Raw genomic sequence first — 20,588 nt, forward strand, 5'->3', positions numbered from 1 at the left:
AATGAATATTTTAATGTCGGCAGCATGCACTTGGAAATAGATGTTCTGGTATGTTTATTTATTTATTTATTTTTGAGACGGAGTTTCACTTATGTTACCCAGGCTGGAGTGCAATGGCGCGATCTCGGCTCATCGCAACCTCCGCCTCCTGGGTTCAGGCAATTCTCCTGCCTCAGCCTCCTGAGTAGCTGGGATTACAGGCACATGCCACCATGCCCAGCTAATTTTTGTATTTTTAGTAGAGACGGGGTTTCACCATGTTGACCAGGATGGTCTCGATCTCTTGACCTCGTGATCCACCTGCCTCGGCCTCCCAAAGTGCTGGGATTACAGGCTTGAGCCACCGCGCCCGGCCTTGGTATGTTTATTAAGACTGCTGTGTCCCACTGCATTGTTGTCATACTTCTATGCATAGAAACTGCCCAGCAAAAGGACAGTTGGTGAGTCTATAAGGAAATTTTAAGCAGCATTACTTTTTTTTTTTCCTTTGAAATTAGGGTAAAGCCACACAAAGGCAAATTGCCATTGCCAGTGCCATATTCAGAGGGTGCAGGAAGTGAGCAGAAAGAGGTGCCCACGTGCTTTGCCTTGTGTGTTGGCCTGTCATTCCCTTGGAACTCTTTGGTCTTACATACAGCTCCACAAGTTATCTAGTTTCTGCATTAGGAAGTAGAAGGGAAGAGAGTTATTACAGGCAGGTAGGCTGGAGAGAAAAGTGGCAGAAAAGTGCCACAAACTCTCTGCAGCCCAAGTCCATCTCCAGGGAGATGCACCCTATCCCCACAGTCCTGAGGTGCTGCTGCTCTCTGGTATAGGGAGGTAGTGTTGCCATATCCCTAATGATGGCCTGTGACATGGTGAAGCTTTCAGGTCATGTTTGATCCTAAGGAGGATGGGGTGTGCATGACAAGGAATTAAATTCCTGAGTTCATCTTGAAAATTCCGGAGTTTGGCCAGGCATGGTGGCTCATGCCTGTAATTCCAGCATTTTGGGAGGCCAAGGCAGGCGGATCGCCTGAGATCAGAAGTTTGAGACCACCCTGGGCAATATGGTGAAACCCCATCTCTACTTAAAAAATACAAAAAAAAAAAAAAGAAAGAAAAGAAAAGAAAATTACCTGGGGGTTGTGGTAATCTTAGCTATTCAGGAGGCTGAGGCATGAGAAGTGGTTGAACCCAGGAGGTAGAGGTTGTAGTGAGTTGAGATCGAGCCACTCCACTCCAGCCTGGGCAACAGACAGCAACTCTGTTTAAAAAAAAAAAGAAAGAAAGAAAAGAAAAAAGAAAATTCTGGAGCTCCCATAGATAAACCGTCAGATCGCCCATAAAACACCTCTGTCCCACCATCTGGAATGAGCGTGCTGTAAAAGTTAGAGCTGCGTTTTTGTTATTCCATTTGCTGACTGTAAACTAGCACTGCCTTTCCCATCCCAAAAAAAAGCAAAGAAAAAAATTCCTTTCATTAAATTTCAAAAATAGGTTATTACATTTATGTTGTTGCTTTTGACTATTACATCATAAAAATAATGTTTGTGTCTCCTCAGCTTTCATTATCAAAGTGTTCCTCATCCTGTCAGTTCAGTTGGTGATCACTGTGATAATTACCAGTGTGTTCATTTTCTGGTAAGTCTTTATGACTGATGTAGAATTACGTGTTAGGTTGTTCACATTAATTCTTACTGAATCAGGTTAATTTAATTTTGATCATTTAAAAATAGTTTATAGTTTTGTTTTTCTGAGGCAACTCCTAGACCAACGTGGTGGTAGATTTCTAGAATTTAACTTCCTAATCAAAGCAAAAGAACTTTTTAAAACGTCTTATTTTGGACACTGTTTTTTTGTTTTGTTTTGTTTTTTAATTTTCTCTCAAGCTATTTCCACAATGAAAATTGGATTGAGAAGAAAAGGTGAGCTGGGTGTGGTGGCTCATGTCTATTATCCCAGCACTTTGGGAGGCTGAGGCAGGTGAATCACTTGAGGTCAGAAGTTTGAGACCAGCCTGGCCAAAATAGGGAAACCCCATCTCTACTAAAAATACAAAAATTAGCTCAGGAGGCTGAGGCAGGAGAATCACTTGAACTCCAGAGGTGGAGGTTGTAATAAGCTAAGATTAAACTACTACACTCCAGCCTGTGCAATAGAGTGAGACTCTATCTCAAGGAAAAAATAATAATAAATAAAGGTGAGATTACCTTGGAAGCTGGAACAGTGTTAAATTCAGAAATTATTTGAGGGGCTTAGTGCAGTGATTCACACCTGTAATCCCAGCACTTTGGGAGGCTGAGGTGGGAGGATTGCCTGAGGCCAGGAGTTTGAGACCAACCTGGGCAACATAGTGAGACCCCCATCTCTACAAAAAATAAAAGTAAAAATTAACCAGATGTGGTGGCACATGCCTGTACTCCCAGCTATTTAAGAGATTGAGACAAGAGATGGCTTAAGCTCATGAGTTCAAGGCTGCAGTGAGCCATCATTGTGCCACTGCACTCCAGCCTGGGCAACAGAGCAAGACCCTGTCTCTAAAAAACAAAAAGAAATTATTTGAGGGACTATGATCTATCACTGCTTAAACATACCCTATGAAAATCTGTATTTATGAAACAACAGATGAGAAGTTGATTTTTTTTGCTTTGTACACATACCAATCTCAGTACTTTTAAAATAAAAACCTTTATTAGGACATTTACATTCATCCAAATTTTACTTATAACTTATTATGAATATATCTATTTTAAGAAAAACAATGTTTCATTGTTTCATTCTCCATCTGTCATTATTCGTCAGTCAGGGTTTCTTCCTTTTTTCTCATGATATTGCTTTATTTTACTTCTTCTTAAATATCATATTAATTAGCAAAATATTTATCGTGTAAAACTGTATTAAATTTTTTTTTAACCAGGAAGGCTTTAAAAGTTTGGGTGGTCAATACCCCCTGGTTCATCTATTTAATCTTGTAAGTATCATTGGACTTAATACAATGTATTTTTCTACTGTGTATTGCCTGAGATTCTTTTACTGTTCAAAATGAGGTACGAAGTATAACATTCTTGAAATGATAAAATTATAGGGATGAAAAATAAACAAATTAATGGCTGCCAGGAGTTAGGGTTGAGTGTATGGGTGTGGGTGTTACCACCTAAATTAATGACAGAGAGAGAGGCTCCCTGCAGAGTGTAATAGGAAGTGGCAGGGGCACTGCAATAGGCGATACAGGAAGCCACGATGGATGATGGAGAGGTTGGGATAAGAGGAAACCTTTAAAAGGCAAAGAGAGATCTACCTAAATCATTTTGAAACAAAGATCATTGGTTACAGGGGCTTCTTGCAGGAGCTAGTGCTAACTCATTGGTGGAGACAGCCATTGCCAGGCAAGTGTTTTTGTGAGAGCAACTTGGCTGAAATGTTACTATCTTGAGGAATTTTTTGTTATACACCCTGTGATAGACATGTGGGCAGGACATGTAGGGATGTGTGGGACATGTAGAAATTTCTTGTGGGTTTTGAAAAGGAGGTCTTTGGGCTAGTTCTTATCTCAGATACAGGAGATCCCCTCCTTCATGACCTCCAGCTCCACTTTGGGTGTGACCTAAGTGACTCCATATTGGCACTGGTGACTTTCACACTATACAGGGCAGGGGTAGTATGAGTGAGGTCTTTATGCATGTTTTTTTGAAGGGATAGTTCTGAATCTTGATTGCAATGGCAGTTACATGCATCTGCACATAGATTTGTGTCATAATTGGATGACATAGAATTATATATATACACTGTATCAATGTCAAATTACTGGATTTGGTACTGTTCTATAAATACATAAGATGTAACCATTTGCAGGAAACTAAATGAAGGTTTTACGGGACCTCTCCCTTTGCAACTTACTGTGAATCTATAATTATTTTAAAATAAAAATATTTTAATGCCCCATAAGCTATCTGTGCATAGAAATGAGAAAAGTTATTTTAAAGGCTAAGAAAAGGCAAAAATAATAATTAATATTTTTGTTTCTAATACTATAATACTTATGAGATAAGTAACGTCATAGTAATAGTTACTAGGATCTATATATTTCTCTCTGTATAATATGCGCTATGATATAGTCACTGAAAGCAAATAACACGTGGTTTTCAATTATCCTCCAGCCCAGCATTTTTTGCCGTGTTTATTATGCTTGCTTGCTGCGGGAATCTCCGCCGTCAGGTCCCCGCAAATTACATTCTCCTGGGAGTATTTGTAAGTAAACCTTGTCAGCACCTGCTCTAGTTCATCTCTGAAATACATTTTTGTCACATTATTAAATTTATTCCTTTTATTGTGGAAACTCTTTCAGTGGAATAATACAGATAGAAATTATTTGTGGGACATTCTCTTGGCGGAATTTTGTTTGTAATGAAGTAGTAAACTTATGAGACGGTATCACACCCTTTGAGTAAATTAGGGGATCTGGAGATCTGGGCGGCTTCGTGCTGGCACACTTGCCTCTAATGAGGCCACCTGGGGTGTGCACTCCCAAGTCTGGGCTGCACTTTCGGGGACAGTTAACTTGACTGTTGCCGGACCCCTCTCACGCGCAAATGCATTTTGTTATGGAGAGTGGGTTCCACGTCTAGTTCACAAAGTCGTGTGCAAGAAGTTTGTATTTCTTTATTTTTGTAAAATGTATTTTATTTCTTCTTCAAGTCCCACTGGGAGCAGAACCCATCTCTGAGCTAGCTTCTCCCTCATTTCCATAGCTTGCGTCTCAGCTCAGGACGGCTTTTCCGGCACTGCAGAGTTAGGGGCTGAGAGGGCTCTCCTGATCTATCCGCGGCCGGGTTCCTGGGCCCGGGTTCCGGGTTACCTGGAACCGGCCTCATGGTGGTGGCTTCCACCCACAAGGCCTCGCCACATCTGCCCATTTTCTGTCGTTTGGTGCCACCCTGGGCTCACTTTCTTAGCAGCCAATTCCTTTGAGTGCTGCCCACAAGAAACGCAGGATCGTGCCAACCCTCAGCAGGTACCCGAAGCTCCTAAATTTTTCTAGACTTGAATATAACTCGATTTCCCACCGGTTTCCCCACATTTCAACCCAGGGCTTAGCTCCCCAGAGGTCGCAGGGCTCCTCCCTGCGATCCCTGAGACCCAGAACCGTCTCAGTATGATTCAGGAGGGTGTCGGCAAACAATTCTTTTTTTTTTTTTTTTGGCGATCTTGGCTTACTGCAACTTCCGCCTCCCAGGTTCAAGCAATTCTCCTGCCTCAGCCTCCTGAGTAGCTGGTATTACAGGCGCCTGCCCACCATGGCTGGCTAATTTTTGTATTTTTAGTAGAGACCGGGTTCCACTATGTTGGCCAGGCTAGTCTCGAACTCCTGAACTCAGGCGATCCACCTGCCTCGGTCTCCCAAAGTGCTGAGATTACAGGCATGAGCCACCGCGCCCGGCCAGCAAATATTCTTTTTGGGAAGATTGGCATTTCTTCCCAAGCAGTGTTAGCATTCTTTCACAGGAAGATTTACTTACCAGTTGATTTATTATCCATCTGATTCCAAAACAGACTTGAGGTGGCTTATACAAATATCCGTAATATACGAATATAAGATAAATTAATGGAGAAATCTGATGGAAGGAAAAATAGGGTAGAAAAATAAAGATAATGGTTAGATTCGTGCACAAAATGCGTCAAGTCCTATGCATGTGTCTGGAGCCTAGATTTGGTTCTGCGCCCCCTGGTGGTCAAAGCAAGCAAGAGCACGCGACTGTCAGCATCAGTACCGCGTAGCCACCCTGGGGATTTGCAAGCTGGGAGGAATAGCTGCCTGCTGAGGCTGGAGAAGACGGGCTGCCCGCTGCCCACATCTGGACATTTCCTTACCTGCCAGCGCATGGAGGAGGCTTCCTTAGCTGGCGTGTGTACCCTGCTCACTGGCTGGGCCAGCAGTGGCGTGTCCTGCACTGACAGCACAGATCACACTCAGAACGGGGCCGAGCTGGAAGACAGACGGAGGCTGGAATCGGGGGGCGGGGGCGACAGGAAGGTGTGCTGGTTTCCCAGAAATGCTTGAGTTTTTGACCTAAACATTTAAAATGGCCTTAACGTTTGTTACAAGAGGTAAAAGTTATTGGTCTCCAAGGAAGCTCTCATCTCTGAGGTTTTGCTGTTAATCTCAAAGCAAGTAACGGCTTAAAAGGAGAGGTATTATACAGGGGCAAAGCATGAGTTATGTTTTCCAGACTTAATGTCATGCCCAAGGGTTAGGAAATATGTGGGGAAAAGCCCACTTCAGAAAAGGAGTTGAGGGGAAAAAGGAAAATACATTCACCGACACGGCTTTTTCCCATAGAATTTCGGCCCCTTAAGCCCACGTTCTGAGCTCTTGAAGCCTTCAGAGTTGTGACTTCCACGGCCTCTTCCTACTCTCTTCCACTCTCCTGAAAACTAAAAGCCATTTTCCAGCCTGAAAACATTTCCTCTTCCTCTCTCTCCATCTCCTCCCAGTCTCTCCCAACTACACACACACACAGTCACACATTTACACACCCAACAGTCACACACCCACACCCTCACACCATTCACACCACACACATCCCTCACACCACATACACACACACAGTCACATACACCACACATTTACACACACCACTCATACACCACACACACATGCATGATCACACACACATATTACACAGACACACAGAGGGACACGCACCCCACTCACAAACTCACACATACACTACCCACACCACATACATGCACACCTCTTTCATGTGCTGCTGGAGCTGGAGAAATAAGAAGCCACTGATCCCATACAAGAGGAAGAAAATCATCTGGAGAGGAAGGTTTGAAGCAAGCACATTGTTAAATACCATTTGTACAGAGACTAGATACAGTCTTTTCTCTATAATGGAAATAGAGACAGCCTACTTCATTAATTTGTACAAAGCATAGGATCAGGTGATTACCCACTGGGTTTGGAAACACCAGACGGGCGACCCAGGACTTTGGGGACTCCACTTCTCTCCCACCTCTGCTCCCGGCCATCTTGGCCAGTGGGAATTCAAATCCCCCTCTAGCAGGCCTCACACTAGGGCGTACCTTTATTTTTAACCTTGGAAACTGGAGGAGTCTTTCCAGGCTCTGCCAGTGGACCAGTGGGTCAGCTCAGTGTCTGGATTCACCTCGGGCAGAGCAGCCTTGAGGCTGGGCATGTCTCCAGCCCTGCAGCCACTGCTCTGTCATCCTCATGCCTTGGCTGTGCACTGTCTGTGGGCCTGACGGTGGAGGCCTAAGCACAACCTCAATGCCTTTCTTGGCCTCATCCTCCAGCCTGACTGCCCACTGGCTCTCAGCCCCTGCCCCATCCCACCTTTCTTCCCACCCCTGGCTCCCTTTGGGTGATGAGAGTACTCCAGAGCCGGGGGCTGGCACCTGCAGGCGCAGCTCCACACTCTGCTCTGCCGGTATCTGCCCTCCAGTCCCATCTCCCAGGCCCTGGGAACCTTGGTTCTCATCCCATGTCTGAGGTTGGAAGGCTGTCCCTCAGGTGCCGTGGAAAGCATCTGTACCCAAAGTGTTATGAAGCTTAGAAATCGCATATCCTGTCCTGATGAAACATTGATATTGTGTGGGTGGCTCCATTTGATGAATGACAATATGCTCTACAAACGAACCTTTTTTACCTTGGTTTCTACATTCATAATTAATACGTATTTACTTCACTGAATATGTTAAAGTTACTATTGCGTTCAAAGAAAGGTTTACTAATAATTTTCTCTTGTCCGTCCTAGAGAGGATGATACAGAGATGTTTAATTCTGTTTATTCCCCATAGTCGGTCGTCCTGTGCCTGCGTGCACTAGGGCTGTGCATGTTCCCCCTTGCTCCCTAGACTCTGCTCAGAAGCACACCCCTCAAATCACCTCTTCTGGATTCTGGGCCTTGGCCCCATGCCTCGGGAAGCAGGCTTCTGATTTATTGTGAATTTTGTTTTTAGACAGTTCTTCAAGGTCTGCTGCTAGGAGCCGTATCAGTGTAAGTCCTTGATACACATTTCCTTTGATTTGTGTGTACTTTTCTTGGAGTGTATGTGAACAGTAATCACAGTCTCTCGCTTTAGTTTCTACAAGGCCAATGAAGTGTTATGGGCAACAGCAGCAACCGCTCTGGTGACACTAGCACTCACTCTGTTTGCTCTACAAACTAAAGTAGGTATTATTGAAGGGAGTGTGCCAGGCATGTCCCTTTGTCCCCAACCCACTTCCCTATGTCTCCCCCTGCTCTGTCAGTGGGAGGTCTCACCTCCAGGGCCCTCTTGCATTAGGGCTTTCCATGGGCGTTGGCCAATGGGGAGTCCCAGCTGGAGAGAGGAGGCAGGAAGGGAGAGGTACTGATTCCCATGGCTTCCTCCCAGTGACAAGTTCCTCTTGGGCTAGCGGTATGCCTTAGCAAGATTCACTGCCTGTCGCAAAATGGCCAACTCAACACAACCTTCTGGGCTCCCACAACTGCCCCCTCTCCGTTCCCCTTTGGGCCTGGGGCTGGTAAGCTCTTTGGCTGGCTGCTAGCCTAGGTTACTGCACTACCTGTTCTGGTTGCCTGCAAACACTTCTGTGGATAGTTCCTTACAAACAAACCCTCCTCAAATCACCCTATTTGAGTGTCTCATCTGTTTCTTGCTGGGACCCTGACCAATACAGGGAATTAAAAAATTTTAAAGTTGTAGTTTACCAGACTCCAAAATGCCAAGACATCCCAGAGAATATTACATAATTCGAGATGATTTCTGTTGAACTATGAGATATCTCAGCCTCTGTCCAACCATAGGGTGTTCTTGAGATCTGATGCGGCCCCTCCTTTCAGTCCTGGTCAATTTCCTTTTGTAAAGGATGGTCTGGTCTTAGGTAAACAACTTACACAGACGGGAGTGCATTTCCTAAGCTGTTTGGCACACGTCATAAGGAAGGTCTTATGCAGAATTTTAGCCTTTTCCTGGTGGAAAAAGGAAGAAGTGTCAGAGTGACAGAAGAATCTACTAGATATTTAGTCAAACAGTATCAAAATTTAGAGATTCAACTTTAATTCATGATGAGATCAGTATTTGCCATCTCAAAGCTGGTCATTTGTAGAAACCAGCCTATTTGTAAATAGATAGGCTTCCTTGCAATGAGTAAGGTGGGCCACTGTTGAATGCACAGATTCTTTAAGCCATTTAAAATCCCCTAAACTGCCAGAATACTTTTTTAAAAGCCCATTAATTCAGGGGAGTGAATATTATATTGTAAAGTATTTTATTTTATTGTACTGTTTGTTGATTTTTGAGATAGCGTCTTGCTCTGTCACCCAGGCTGGAGTGCAGTGGTACAGACTTGGCTCATTACAGCCTCCACCTCCAGGGCTTAAGTGATCCTCCTATCTCAGCCTCCCAAGAGGCTGGGACTATAGGCATTTGCCACCACACCTGGCTAATTTTTAAATATTTTGTAGAGTAGGGGGTCTCCCTATGTTGCCCAGGCTGCTCTTGAACTCCTAGCCTCAAGTGATACTCCTGTCTTGCCTCCAAAGTGCTAGGATTAAAAGCATGAGCCACTGTGCCCGGCCAGAAAGTATTTTAAACACAGTATTTGCATTGATAACTTTGAAAGGCAGCTGAACCCATGATCAGTAACATTTTTTCCCCTTATTAAGTTACATGATAGGGATGGCAAAATTCAGTCCAACCACAGCCCAAGGGGTGCAGAGGAGATGTAGGAACATAATGAGTCTGAGTTTTTTCATGAACCCTAACTGCCTACTTAGCAGGGAGAAAATCAACTAAACATCCATTTGGTTTAAATGCAATTGGACCCCACAATTGAAGCAGTTCCTTTGGGCTGAGTGATAGTCTCACGTGGATACAAAATGCTCAGCTGTTCAGCCTCCCTGTCTCCCTGACTTTCTCTCTAACGTGGGGCTTGGGAATTTGGGATGAAGCTGTGGTTTGTGTGAGCCAAGAAGGGGATGGGGTGAGGATGGGGTGGGGATGTTATGGTCCACCGTTGTTCCTGAATGACTGTCACCTGGATCCCAGAGTGACTGCATGCTCTGTGGGCCTCTGAAGCTGACAGCCCAGCCCAGGCCTGACTTGGAGCCTGTTCTCTCTTGGGCGTGGTCAGAACTGACAGGGCTCCCCACCTGAATTGACCTCACCTTAGTTATCCTTCCTTAATGATGTCACATCTTCTTTCTGCCAACAAGGAGCAAGCCTTAGGGTATCACTGTCCCAAGCCAGATTTACTGCTCCCCAGACCTGGGTTGTCCAAGAGAAGTATAATGTGAGCCACAAATGCAAGTGATACATATAAACTTATATTTTCTTGTAACTACAGTAAAATGTCAAAAGGGACAGATGAAATTCTTTAGATAGTATATTTTAGTTAACCCAATACATATATAATGCAGTGTTACCATTTTGACACATAATTCACATAACCCAAATATAAATGAGATATTTTACTTTTTTTTGAGCTGAAATTCGATATCCAGTTGTGTATTTTACACTTAAACGGCACATCTCAATTCAGACCAGTCACATTTCAAGCGCTCAGCAGCTGCATGTGGCTACTGTAGTGAAAGCACAGCTCTAGACCAACTTCATCATGCACCAGAATCGGCCTGGGGCCTTGTTGAGACACAGATTGTAGGGCACAACTGCCCTGCAGTGGCTGCATCAGTAGGTCTGGGGTGGGGCCTGATAAATATGAATTTCCCAGGTGGTGCTGATGCTGCTGGTCTGAGAACTGCACTCAGAGAACTAGTGCTTTGGATTATTCCCTTGGTGTATTAAGGGTGGAGAGAAAAGGGGGAAAAAATAATTAGGAAAATACTCCTGCAGGAAAATATACTGGATTCAAGGCGCTTGTTGGGCTGCATAATCTAATTGTTTTTTAGGCCAGAAGATAAACATCCTTTTTCTTTTCTTTATTCTTTTTTTTTTTTTTCGAGATGGGGTTTTGCTCTTGTTGCCCAGGCTAGAGTGTGATGGCATAATCTTGGCTCACTGCAACCTCCGCCTCCCAGGTTCAAGCGATTCTCCTGCCTCAGCCTCTCGAGTAGCTGGGATTACAGGCATGCGCCACCACGCCCAGCTAATTTTGTATTTTTAGTAGAGATGGGGTTTCTCCATTTAGGTCAGGCTGGTCTCAAACTCCCGACCTCAGTGGATCCACCTGCCTTGGCTTCCCAAAGTTCTGGGATTACAGGCATGAGCCACCGTGTCTGGCCAACATCCTCGTTCTTAAGAAAACCTTAATCTGTCTGGGCGCAGTGGTTTACATTTGTAATCCCAGCACTTTGGGAGGCCTAGGCAGATGTATCGCAAGGTCAGGAGTTCGAGACTAGCCTGACCAACATGGTGAAACCCCGCCTCTACTAAAAAATTAGCTGAATGTGGTGGCGCCCCCCTGTAATCCCAGCCACGCAAGAGGTTGAGGTGGGAGAGTTGCTTGAACCTGGGAGGCAGAGGTTGCAGTGAGCGGAGATCACGACACTGCACTCCATCCTGGGCGACAGAGCAAAACTCCATCTTAAAGAAAAAAAATAAAAAAGAAAGAAAACCTTAATCTCCTCAGGCTGATTTGGGTCACTGATTTATAAAGACAAAACCAAAAACCACATTAATACGTTTCCATATTAAAAAAGAATCATCAGCAGTAACTTTTGAAAGCTTACTATACGCTTTTATTAAAACATGCATATAAATGTGAAAAAGATAGCCAGTTAACATCTTGGTATATTTTACTCCATTAATGTTTTCTTATGTACATGGTTTTGAACATATGAATGCTTATGATCACCCTATACCTTCAAATATACACCCTACTTATTCAATGTATTTTTTTGTGGGAAATTTCATATAAGTACAAAAATAGAATAATGTGATGAACCCCCAGGTACTCATTACCCAGTTTCAAAAATTATCAACTCATGGCTACTGGCATTTCTACCTTTTTCTCCCAGTCAGTGTAATATTTTTTATGTAGCATTTTTTAGTGGTTGGAGCTAATGAATTTCCATGGTTCTTGGAATTGGTCAGGGTAAATTATTATCAACGGGCCATTTTTTGTCTACGGGGTATACGATGCATCTTTAAACATCCCAAAATTCCTTATAGATGATAACTGAGTTGTTTATGCTGTTTATGTTTTTTAGTGGGATTTTACCTTGCTAAATGGAGGACTGTTCGTTTTCTGCTTCGTGCTTATAGTCTATGGAATTATCTTAATCTTCGTGCCATTATATGTAAGTGAGATCTTACTGGGAAACCTCAGAGAATTGTTAAACATACAGATGAAGTGCTGGGTGTATTCGTCTGAGTCCTCTGAGAAACAGACATGGAGCTGGAGATGAGTATGCAAGGATTTCAGTAGGAGAAATACCTCTGAGAGAAAAGAGGCAGGGAGCCAACAGCTGAGGAAGCTGTCAGACCATGATGACACATCAGGCCCCGAGTGAGGGAGAGGGAGGGGAGGCTGGGTGGGAGCATTCTACACGTAGCATGGTCTGAGGGAGGCTCAGTAAGGTCATCAGGAAGTCCCAGAGCTAATGTCAGTCATGAGGGTGGTCCCATGTCTCTCAGGAAGGGCCCTGCTGCTCCCAGCGAGGACTGAGAAGTGGGAAGTGTGGCCTAAGTGCAGAGTGCAGTGGGTTGCACAGCACAGCAGCTGCGCCTGTGGTCAGTTCCTCTCCTGTCCCCGTAACTGAAGATCTGTGAGACGGATTCTAATGGCCCCCACTGTGGTCATTAGGAGGCACCATGGACAGAAGCTCTGGTGCATGAACATTGAGCTACAACCCTAGACAGTTGTCCTTCCCCAAGAGGCTCTTGAGGTGAGGCTACCCACAAGGGCAGGACAGGTTCCTTCTCCTATATTTGGGTGCTGCTTGAAGTACAAGGAGTGGTAGAGAAAGGCTTGTTTGGGCCTTTCCGATAGCAGCCTAAAGGAGGCTCCTTATTTTCCAATCTAGCTTTTTTTTTTTTTTTTTTTTGCTTTAATATATTAATGAATTAATTAATTAATTAATTAATTCTTACTAGATATTGGACATAGACCTATGTGTTTTTCACAAACCATCACATTCAATTCTGACAACATTCCTGAAAAGTTCATAGCTCATCTATTTTATAGATAAGAAAACAGACTGGGAGAAATTAAATAATTCATCCACATCCCACAGGGAATGAGTGGCTGGGGTGGCATTGAGGCCAGGTTAGGGTGACTTGAGTGGCCATGCTCCTCCCACCTCATTCCATGGTCTGCGGACTGACTGTGAAGATCTGTAGAGAGCAAGAGGTGTGATCTGGCCTGGTGTTGGCAATCTGTGAGTGGCTCCTATGTGGAGACCCTGTTGGAGGCCAGATCCACTGAGAGCTAGTCTGGGGCCTGGGACACTTTTGGCTAAAACCTCAAGGCCAACTTGGTCCCAATGCTGAACCAAGGAGTTTCTTTGGCAACAAGTGGACTAATTACACAATCTTCAGAAATACATAGAATCAACAGTACTTCCTGGATTGGTTTAGTGTTATGAATGACCACATAGACTTACAGCCAGGAAGGTGGCACCTGCACTTTAGAGATAAACTCAAAGGCTTCACAAAGATGGGCCTTAAAAGGCCCTAGCTCTTCATTTATTAATGGTAGCACAGATATTGGTAGTAATAACGCAAATATTAGATGGGTTCCGTAGCTCTTTCCAGTATAACTTAGGTGCAGTTAAAAAACTATGTTTCTTACTAGATAGATGGATCTTAGTTCCCATTCTTAATTTTCTTTTACAAATATCTACAATTTTGCACATGTGTTTAAATGGAAGACTTTGCTGGAGCCATTCCCTAAGTCTACATGCTTGTTGGACTTTAGCAATTTTGAAATCTTTGGACTCCAATGATCAGGTGTCTTCTTACTATTTGCTCAATCTGGAAATACTGTGTCTCCCAGACTGTGTCACTGGCTTCTGATCATCTTCACCAAGAACCTATCCTTGGTGAAAGCTGGCAGTGCTTTGCCTACCCCTCTCAGAACCAGCTTTCTCATCCTGAAGAATTAATGCCATGTATTTTTTCAGATGCTGTACTCTACTTCCTTATCCTCTTCCCCAATAGAACCAAGCCATTTTGCATTTAGACTAGTTCCATATTCTGACAAGGGCTGTTTCTGTTGCAAGGAACAGATACCACTCAGACTAGCTTGAGGCAAAGAGCCAAAGAAACTCATGAACCTCCTAGGTGGGAAGAAGAACTGGGGTTCCCAGGAAAGAAAACCCTGCCTTCCTCTTTGTGGCTGAGTTAAATAGCCACTTCTGCTTATAGCAGTAACAGTGCTAGCATGGGCTAAAGATACAACAGCCTCTGCTACTTTGTTCCCTCTATCCTGAGAATTGACTTTCAGCTGGCCTGGTGAATCTGTCTAAGGCCACTCACACATAAGAAGTTTCTGATCAGTCATCAGACTCGCTATTTTTGGAGCTGGGGTCTTCCACCAGCTCTTCACTCAGCTTTAGCCAGGATGTGTGAAGGTCACTATGACCACAAGGCTTCCTGCTCCATGAACTGAGGGGAGGGCAGATTCTCTAGAAGGGCTACGCAGATGGGGCACAAAGTGAAATACACCTAATACATTCTACTTGCCCTACCACACATGAGACGTTTAGCACTTACTTGGTGAATATTATTTGACATGTGCAAGCCTAGTTTTTATTTGCTTGCATATTGGAACGGAGTAGAATTGGGTGCTGTTGACTAAGAATGATATCAGGAACTTTGGGGACTTGAGGGGAAGGATGGAGGGGTGTGAGGGATAAAAGGCGACATATTGGATACAGTATATACTGCTCAGGTGACGGGTGCACCAAAATCTCAGTAATCACCACTAAGGAGCTTATCTATGTAACCAAAAGGCACCTGTTCCCCAAAAGCTATTGAAATAAAATGAAATTTAATTTTAAAAAAGAAAAGATAAATTCCCCCACAGATTCAGCTTTCTTAATAATGGTTCCTTATCTGGAAGCAGTGACCTACATAAGCCCTTTCATTATTCCAAATCTTTTTCTTAATATACAACTGTATCATTTCTCTTTGCAGTGGCTGCATCTATTGTATGCTGGACTCGGAACTGTGATCTTCTCACTCGTAAGTCCATTGCTCCATCTCTTTGATAAAGAGTGTGGTATGTGCATTGACAAGCCCTTGTGCTAGGCCTGGAGTCACATGGGGTTAGTAATTCACTGGAAACTCTTCAGCTCCCTTCTAAAGGATCATATTTAAAACCATTACCCTCAGGAGAGCCAGATGGTCTTCTGGATCCACTAAAACACCCCTTTTGTTAAAAAAGTAAATATTTCAGAAAAGAATGAAGAGTTATTTATAAGCTTTGAAACTTACTGTAGCAGGGATGTGGTTTCTTTCTTGTTTCTCCTTCCAGACCAGCTTCTATTCTTTTACTGTAGAAACTTCTCCTAGAGAACCGGTGGAGGTCACTGCTAATGTATCTGGGAATGTCTTTCCTTCCATTTAGTCCCATCTCTTGCTGTCATAGCTTTAAAATTATTTTAAGAAATGTTTTATTTAAAAAGTAATACATGCACATATTTCAAAATTCAAACAACATAGAAGATTATAAAATTAAAATTAAAATCTGTCTCTTATCCCCTGTCCCCAGAAGCAACAACTGTTAACAGTTTCTTGGAATCTTTGTAGAATTTTTTTACATATAAGCACCATTTCTTGTTACACAAACATAGCTATACTATACATAATGTTCTACCTTTGCTTTTTTTTTTTTGAGACAGAGTCTCACTTGTCGCCAGGCTGGAGTGCAGTGGTGCAATCTCAGCTCACTGCAACCTCTGCCTCCTGGGTTCAAGTGATTCTCCTGCCTCAGCTTCCCCAATAGCTGGGATTACAGGCGCATGCCAATGTGCCCAGCTAATTTTTGTATTTTTTAGTAGAGATGGGGTTTTGCCATGTTGGCCAGTCTGGTCTTGAATTCCTGACCCCAGGTGATCCACTCGCCTTGGTCTCCCAAAGTGCTGGGATTACAGGCGTGAGCCACCACGCCTGGCCTGCCTTTGCTTTTTCACTTAAAAATAATGGCCTCCACCTATTAGCAGACCTGGGTCCAACTAATTTTTTTCAAGGGCTACATGGAATTCCATTTCATGCTTTTATCATATCACATCTTTCAGGGTTGTCTTGTTGTTGTTTGTTTGTTTGTTTGAGACAGGGTCTTGCTCTGTCACCCAGGCTGGTGTGCAGTGGCATGATCATGGCTCACCGCAGCCCTATCTCCTGGGCTCAAGCGATCCTCCCAGCTCAGCCTCTCCAGTATCTGGGACTACAGGCACATGCCACCACACCTGGCTGATTTTTTATTTTTAGTAGAGACAAGGTCCTGCTATGTTGCCCAGGCTAATCTTAAACTCTTGAACTCAAGCAGTCCAACATGCCTTGGCACTCCCAAAGTGCCAGAATTATAGGCATGAGCCACTGTGCCCACTGGGATTTTGTTTTTTAATATTATTTATTTTGAAAATTTCTAAACATATTCAGAAGTATCGAGAATGGTGTAATGAACCCCATATGTTATCATAAAGCTTAAAAACTATCCACATTTTGCTTCCTTTTTGTTGTTGGAATTGTGTTATATCTTTCAATTGTTAGAAAAATTCACACCAGGAGGTTAAGGTTAAGCATGTATATATCAGACAAGATCGAGCATGTTCAGGGTGGTATGGCTGTAGACAAGGTTAAGCATATACCTTTCAGTTTTCTCATTTCTTTTCCCATTATAAAGGGAAATTACTTGCATTCAGTTTCCTTTATTCCTACACTCTCAGACTTTGTGTGTTGATGCTTGCTGTATTGATGCTTGCAGACATTTCCATGCAAAATTATGTTGATGTTTCTGTTTCCCGTCTGCAGGCAGAGCAAGAACTATTGTCTCAAACAGGTCTACCCAATACCAAACAAATTGTTGGAGAAGGAAACTGAATTTTGGGGTGTGTGTGCGCTGATGCTTAACTATCAGAGTTGGGGGGCATGAGGGTGAGGCAAGGTGCCTCATTCTGAAATGCTCACAGGAATCTGAATCCTGGCTGGGGCTTCCCTGTGGGTTGGTTGTGTCTTGGGTGGTATCCTGAGCCCTGTTCCTCCTGGACAGGGTGGGGAACCACTGGATCAAGGTCCTCTCACTCTCCCATGTTCCTGTCTACCCTCAAGCACATAACCTCTTCCGAGAAGCTACATCCCATGCATGTCTGTGAAATGATTGAGAGTCTCTTATAAGAAGCAATAAATTAAAGTCAGAGATTTGGGGAGGGAAGGGAAAGAAAACCACTTCTCCATAGGAGCTGGGACTCCACAGGGTGATAGATGGAGGCTAAGAGCAAAGCTGCATGCTCAGCCATTGGGACTTTTTATTTTTCCTTTTTAACAAGGGTGACCAACTTTCCCAGTTTCCCAGTTTGCCTGGGACTGAGGAGTTTCCCAGAATATCCAAAAGTCTTGGGCAAATTGGAATAATTGGCCACCTTAGCTTTCTTTGCTTCCAAAGGTTCTGGAATGAGACATAGGGACAAGTGGGGAGAAGGGACTTGCAGCTCAGGTAAGGCACCTGCTTTTACAGAGTACAAACTTGGCGACCCAGTGACTGATTGAGGCTGTAAGAACATATTCAGCCCAAAATAGACTTTCTACAGCGTTTCTCCTGATGCTAGCATTTTTTCCCAGATCATTTGGGATACTTATTTCATAGAAATGTACAATTTAAGTAGCTAATTCTTCCTTTTCTTCAAGTACTTGGTGATGGATGTGCAGCTCATGCTGGGAGGGCACCACCATTATTCCCTGGACCCTGAAGAGTATGTTTTTGCTGTCCTGAACATCTACTTAGACATCATCAACCTTTTCCTTTTTATTCTGCATCTGATTGGACTGGGACGGTAGTCACACAGCCAAGGCTGGCTCGTGCAGAGAAGAGAAAGGAGGGGTGCTGTGAAGTGATGCCAGCCTCAGACATGCAGAAGTCACCACTTCAGAAGCTCTTTTATTTTAAGAAAATTAAGAATACTTATTTTTTGTTAAATGAAACCAAGCATTCAGTAGATGGTAGCTGTAGCTGTTATATTTTTAGTTCACTGTCATGCAGCAAAACTTTCAGGGGGACATGTCTAACTTTAATATATTCAAAAGATGAGTATCATAATTACATACTTACAAACACTTGTAAGATGCCCATTCCTTTGTTGAGGTTTTCTGAGCACTATTTAAAGCTGTAAACAAATATCTCCACGTGAATACAATTGACTACAGAAACATACATTTACTTTTTCTCTTCTCTTGATTTGGACATTCTGTGGGAATATTCTGGCATCTGATATTTTGAAAGAGATGAACCAAAAGATAAACCAAAGAATTTTGCCTTTCTCTTGGATTCCAGAGTCAGGCTGGAGAGAATAATAGAATCCATCTGGTGAGGTATAGAGAGGATCAATCATCTTACCTTTTTTTTTTTTTTTTGAGATGGGAGTCTTGCTCTGTTGTTGCCCAGGCTGGAGTGCAGTGGCATGATCTTGGCTCACTACAGCCTCTGCTTCCCAGGTCAAGCAATTCTCCTGTCTCAGCCTCCTGAGTAGCTTGGATAACAGGCGCTCACCACCACACCTGACTAATTTTTGTATTTTTAGTAGAAATGGGGTGTCACCATGTTGGCCAGGCTGGTCTTGACTCCTGATCTCAAGTAATCCACCTGCCTTGGCCTCCCAAAGTGCTGGGATTACTGGCGTGAGCCACCATGCCCAGTCCATCTTAACCATTTTTAAGTGTACCGTTAAAGTACTGTTAAGTGCAACCAATATCAATAACTTTTTTTTTTTTTTTTTTTTTTGAGACAGGCTGTCACTCTGTCATCTAGGCCAGAGTGCAGTGGCACAATCATAGCTCACTGCGTCAATCTCCTGGGCTCAAGTGATCCTCCTGCCTCAGCCTCCCTAGTAGCTGGGATTACAGGCACACACCACCATGCCAGGCTTGTGTGTGTGTGTGTGTGTGTGTGTGTGTAACATGGTCCCACTATGTTACAGTGGGTAGCTAGTCTGGTATGAGCAGGGTGGGAGAGGGCCCCCACCTCATACAAACCAGGAGTGTTGGGTGATCATCAGGTGGTCAGGCAGTTAACTGTCTCTCTAAAGTAATACTGGGTCACAGCTGGCACCAGGGAAAGGCCGTCCTCTAATAGATAGAAAACACCTGAAACTGGTGATCAGCCACTTCCCAATAAGATCTTAGGAGTTAGGAGAAGGGATGGAAGAGCCCGTAAGTATGCCAATGCATAAAACCACAAGTCAAAAGTTCAAACCGTGCACTTGCCTTTCAAGCCACCTGCTTGGCCCTCTTCCAAGTATACTTTCTTTCCTTATTACTCTAAAGCTTTATCATAAGCCTTCACTCCTGCTCTAAAACTTGCCTTGATCTCTCCTGCCTTATGCTCCTCAGTCTAATTCTTCCTTCTGAGGAGGCAATAATTGAGGTTGCTGTAGACCTGAACGGATACTGATATGTTCTGCCAGTAACACACTTTGCAGACCTGTGGCTTGGATACTTGCCACTGTTAACTAACAGCCACGTTGCCTGAGCTGGTCCTAAACTCCTGCCCTCAAGCAGTCCACCTGCCTTGGCCTCCCAAAGTGTTGAGATTACAGGTGTAAGCCACCACTCCCAGCCCAGAACTTTTTCATCTTGCAAAACTGAAGCTCTATATCAAAGAACAAAAAGTTCCATGACATTTTGAATTCAATTTTATATAATATTGATTATATTCCTAAAGGTCATAAGCTGAATAGATATATCTCCTGAGTCTCATACCTTGGGGGTATAAGACGTTTCATGAGAAAAAAATTTTATTCAGATGTGTAAAAGCTCACACTTTCAAATCTATCCAAAGAAACCTGTCTCCATTCCTGCCTCACCTATTTCTAATTCCAAGTCCTAGGCCAGCTAGTCTTTGGTGCTTGCCCCAGCAGGAAGAATATGTCATGGCTGTGGTATGAACAAAGACACTAAGCCAGCGTGCTCCTGGTATGCTTAAGGCAGTCTGGGGAGGGAGTTAGAGAAAAAGATTTATGTAGAGGAATAGTTGTGCCAGATGATGGAGGACCTAAAATATCAGGCACAGGGTTTCAGGCTTCATCTTGTAGGTGTAAAGTTTTGATTGCAGTATCATGATGAAGGCACTGCTTTAGGGTTATTGGTCTGGTCATGGTGGGTGGGTTAGGGTGGAGAAGAGAGATACTGGAGAGAGAAAGGGCCCATGCAATAACCTAGGCTTAAGGCACTAAAGGACAGAACATGGATGATAAATGGGGTGGAATAAACCAATCATATATGATCAAGATAATGGACAAAGGGGTTAGTGGGAGTTGAGATGTAATTGGATGGATCTGGATAGCAGGGGAAAGTTGGTTCTGCAGAGTCTGTGCTTGGGGGATTAGGGCTTAGAGAACACTGGAGGAGGTTTAATTCAGCTGCCCCCAGCTGTGCATGAGAGAGTGAGCCAGAGAAGACTGTGACAACTCCCTCCTCCA

At 43.7% G+C, this 20,588-nt stretch overlaps 1 protein-coding gene and 1 long non-coding RNA gene across 3 annotated transcripts; one reads left to right on the plus strand and one right to left on the minus strand.

The window, feature by feature from the left end:
- The first annotated feature begins 2,764 nt into the window (after window positions 1-2,764).
- On the plus strand, window positions 2,765-18,322 carry LOC116533290 (protein lifeguard 2-like). Its single transcript, XM_032252970.1, has 5 exons — window positions 2,765-4,230; window positions 7,969-8,006; window positions 8,092-8,179; window positions 15,091-15,138; window positions 17,803-18,322. Exons 1-5 carry the CDS (start codon window positions 4,165-4,167, stop codon window positions 17,950-17,952), a joined length of 390 nt encoding a protein of 129 aa, XP_032108861.1. The 5' UTR covers window positions 2,765-4,164; the 3' UTR covers window positions 17,953-18,322.
- On the minus strand, window positions 8,179-18,290 carry LOC116533291. Of its 2 annotated transcripts, XR_004261192.1 has the most exons (5): window positions 18,224-18,290; window positions 16,767-16,923; window positions 15,391-15,544; window positions 10,161-10,260; window positions 8,179-8,963 (listed from the first exon to the last, which is right to left on the minus strand). It is a non-coding gene; the product is annotated as an uncharacterized LOC116533291 (long non-coding RNA). The 2 variants fall into 2 exon arrangements; XR_004261191.1 differs by lacking the exon at window positions 18,224-18,290 and having other exon boundaries at window positions 16,767-16,989.
- Window positions 18,323-20,588: the final 2,266 nt, after the last annotated feature.

Source organism: Sapajus apella, unplaced genomic scaffold (assembly GCF_009761245.1).
Source record: "Sapajus apella isolate SASKATOON/1434 unplaced genomic scaffold, GSC_monkey_1.0 scaffold81, whole genome shotgun sequence".
NCBI lineage: Eukaryota > Metazoa > Chordata > Mammalia > Primates > Cebidae > Sapajus > Sapajus apella.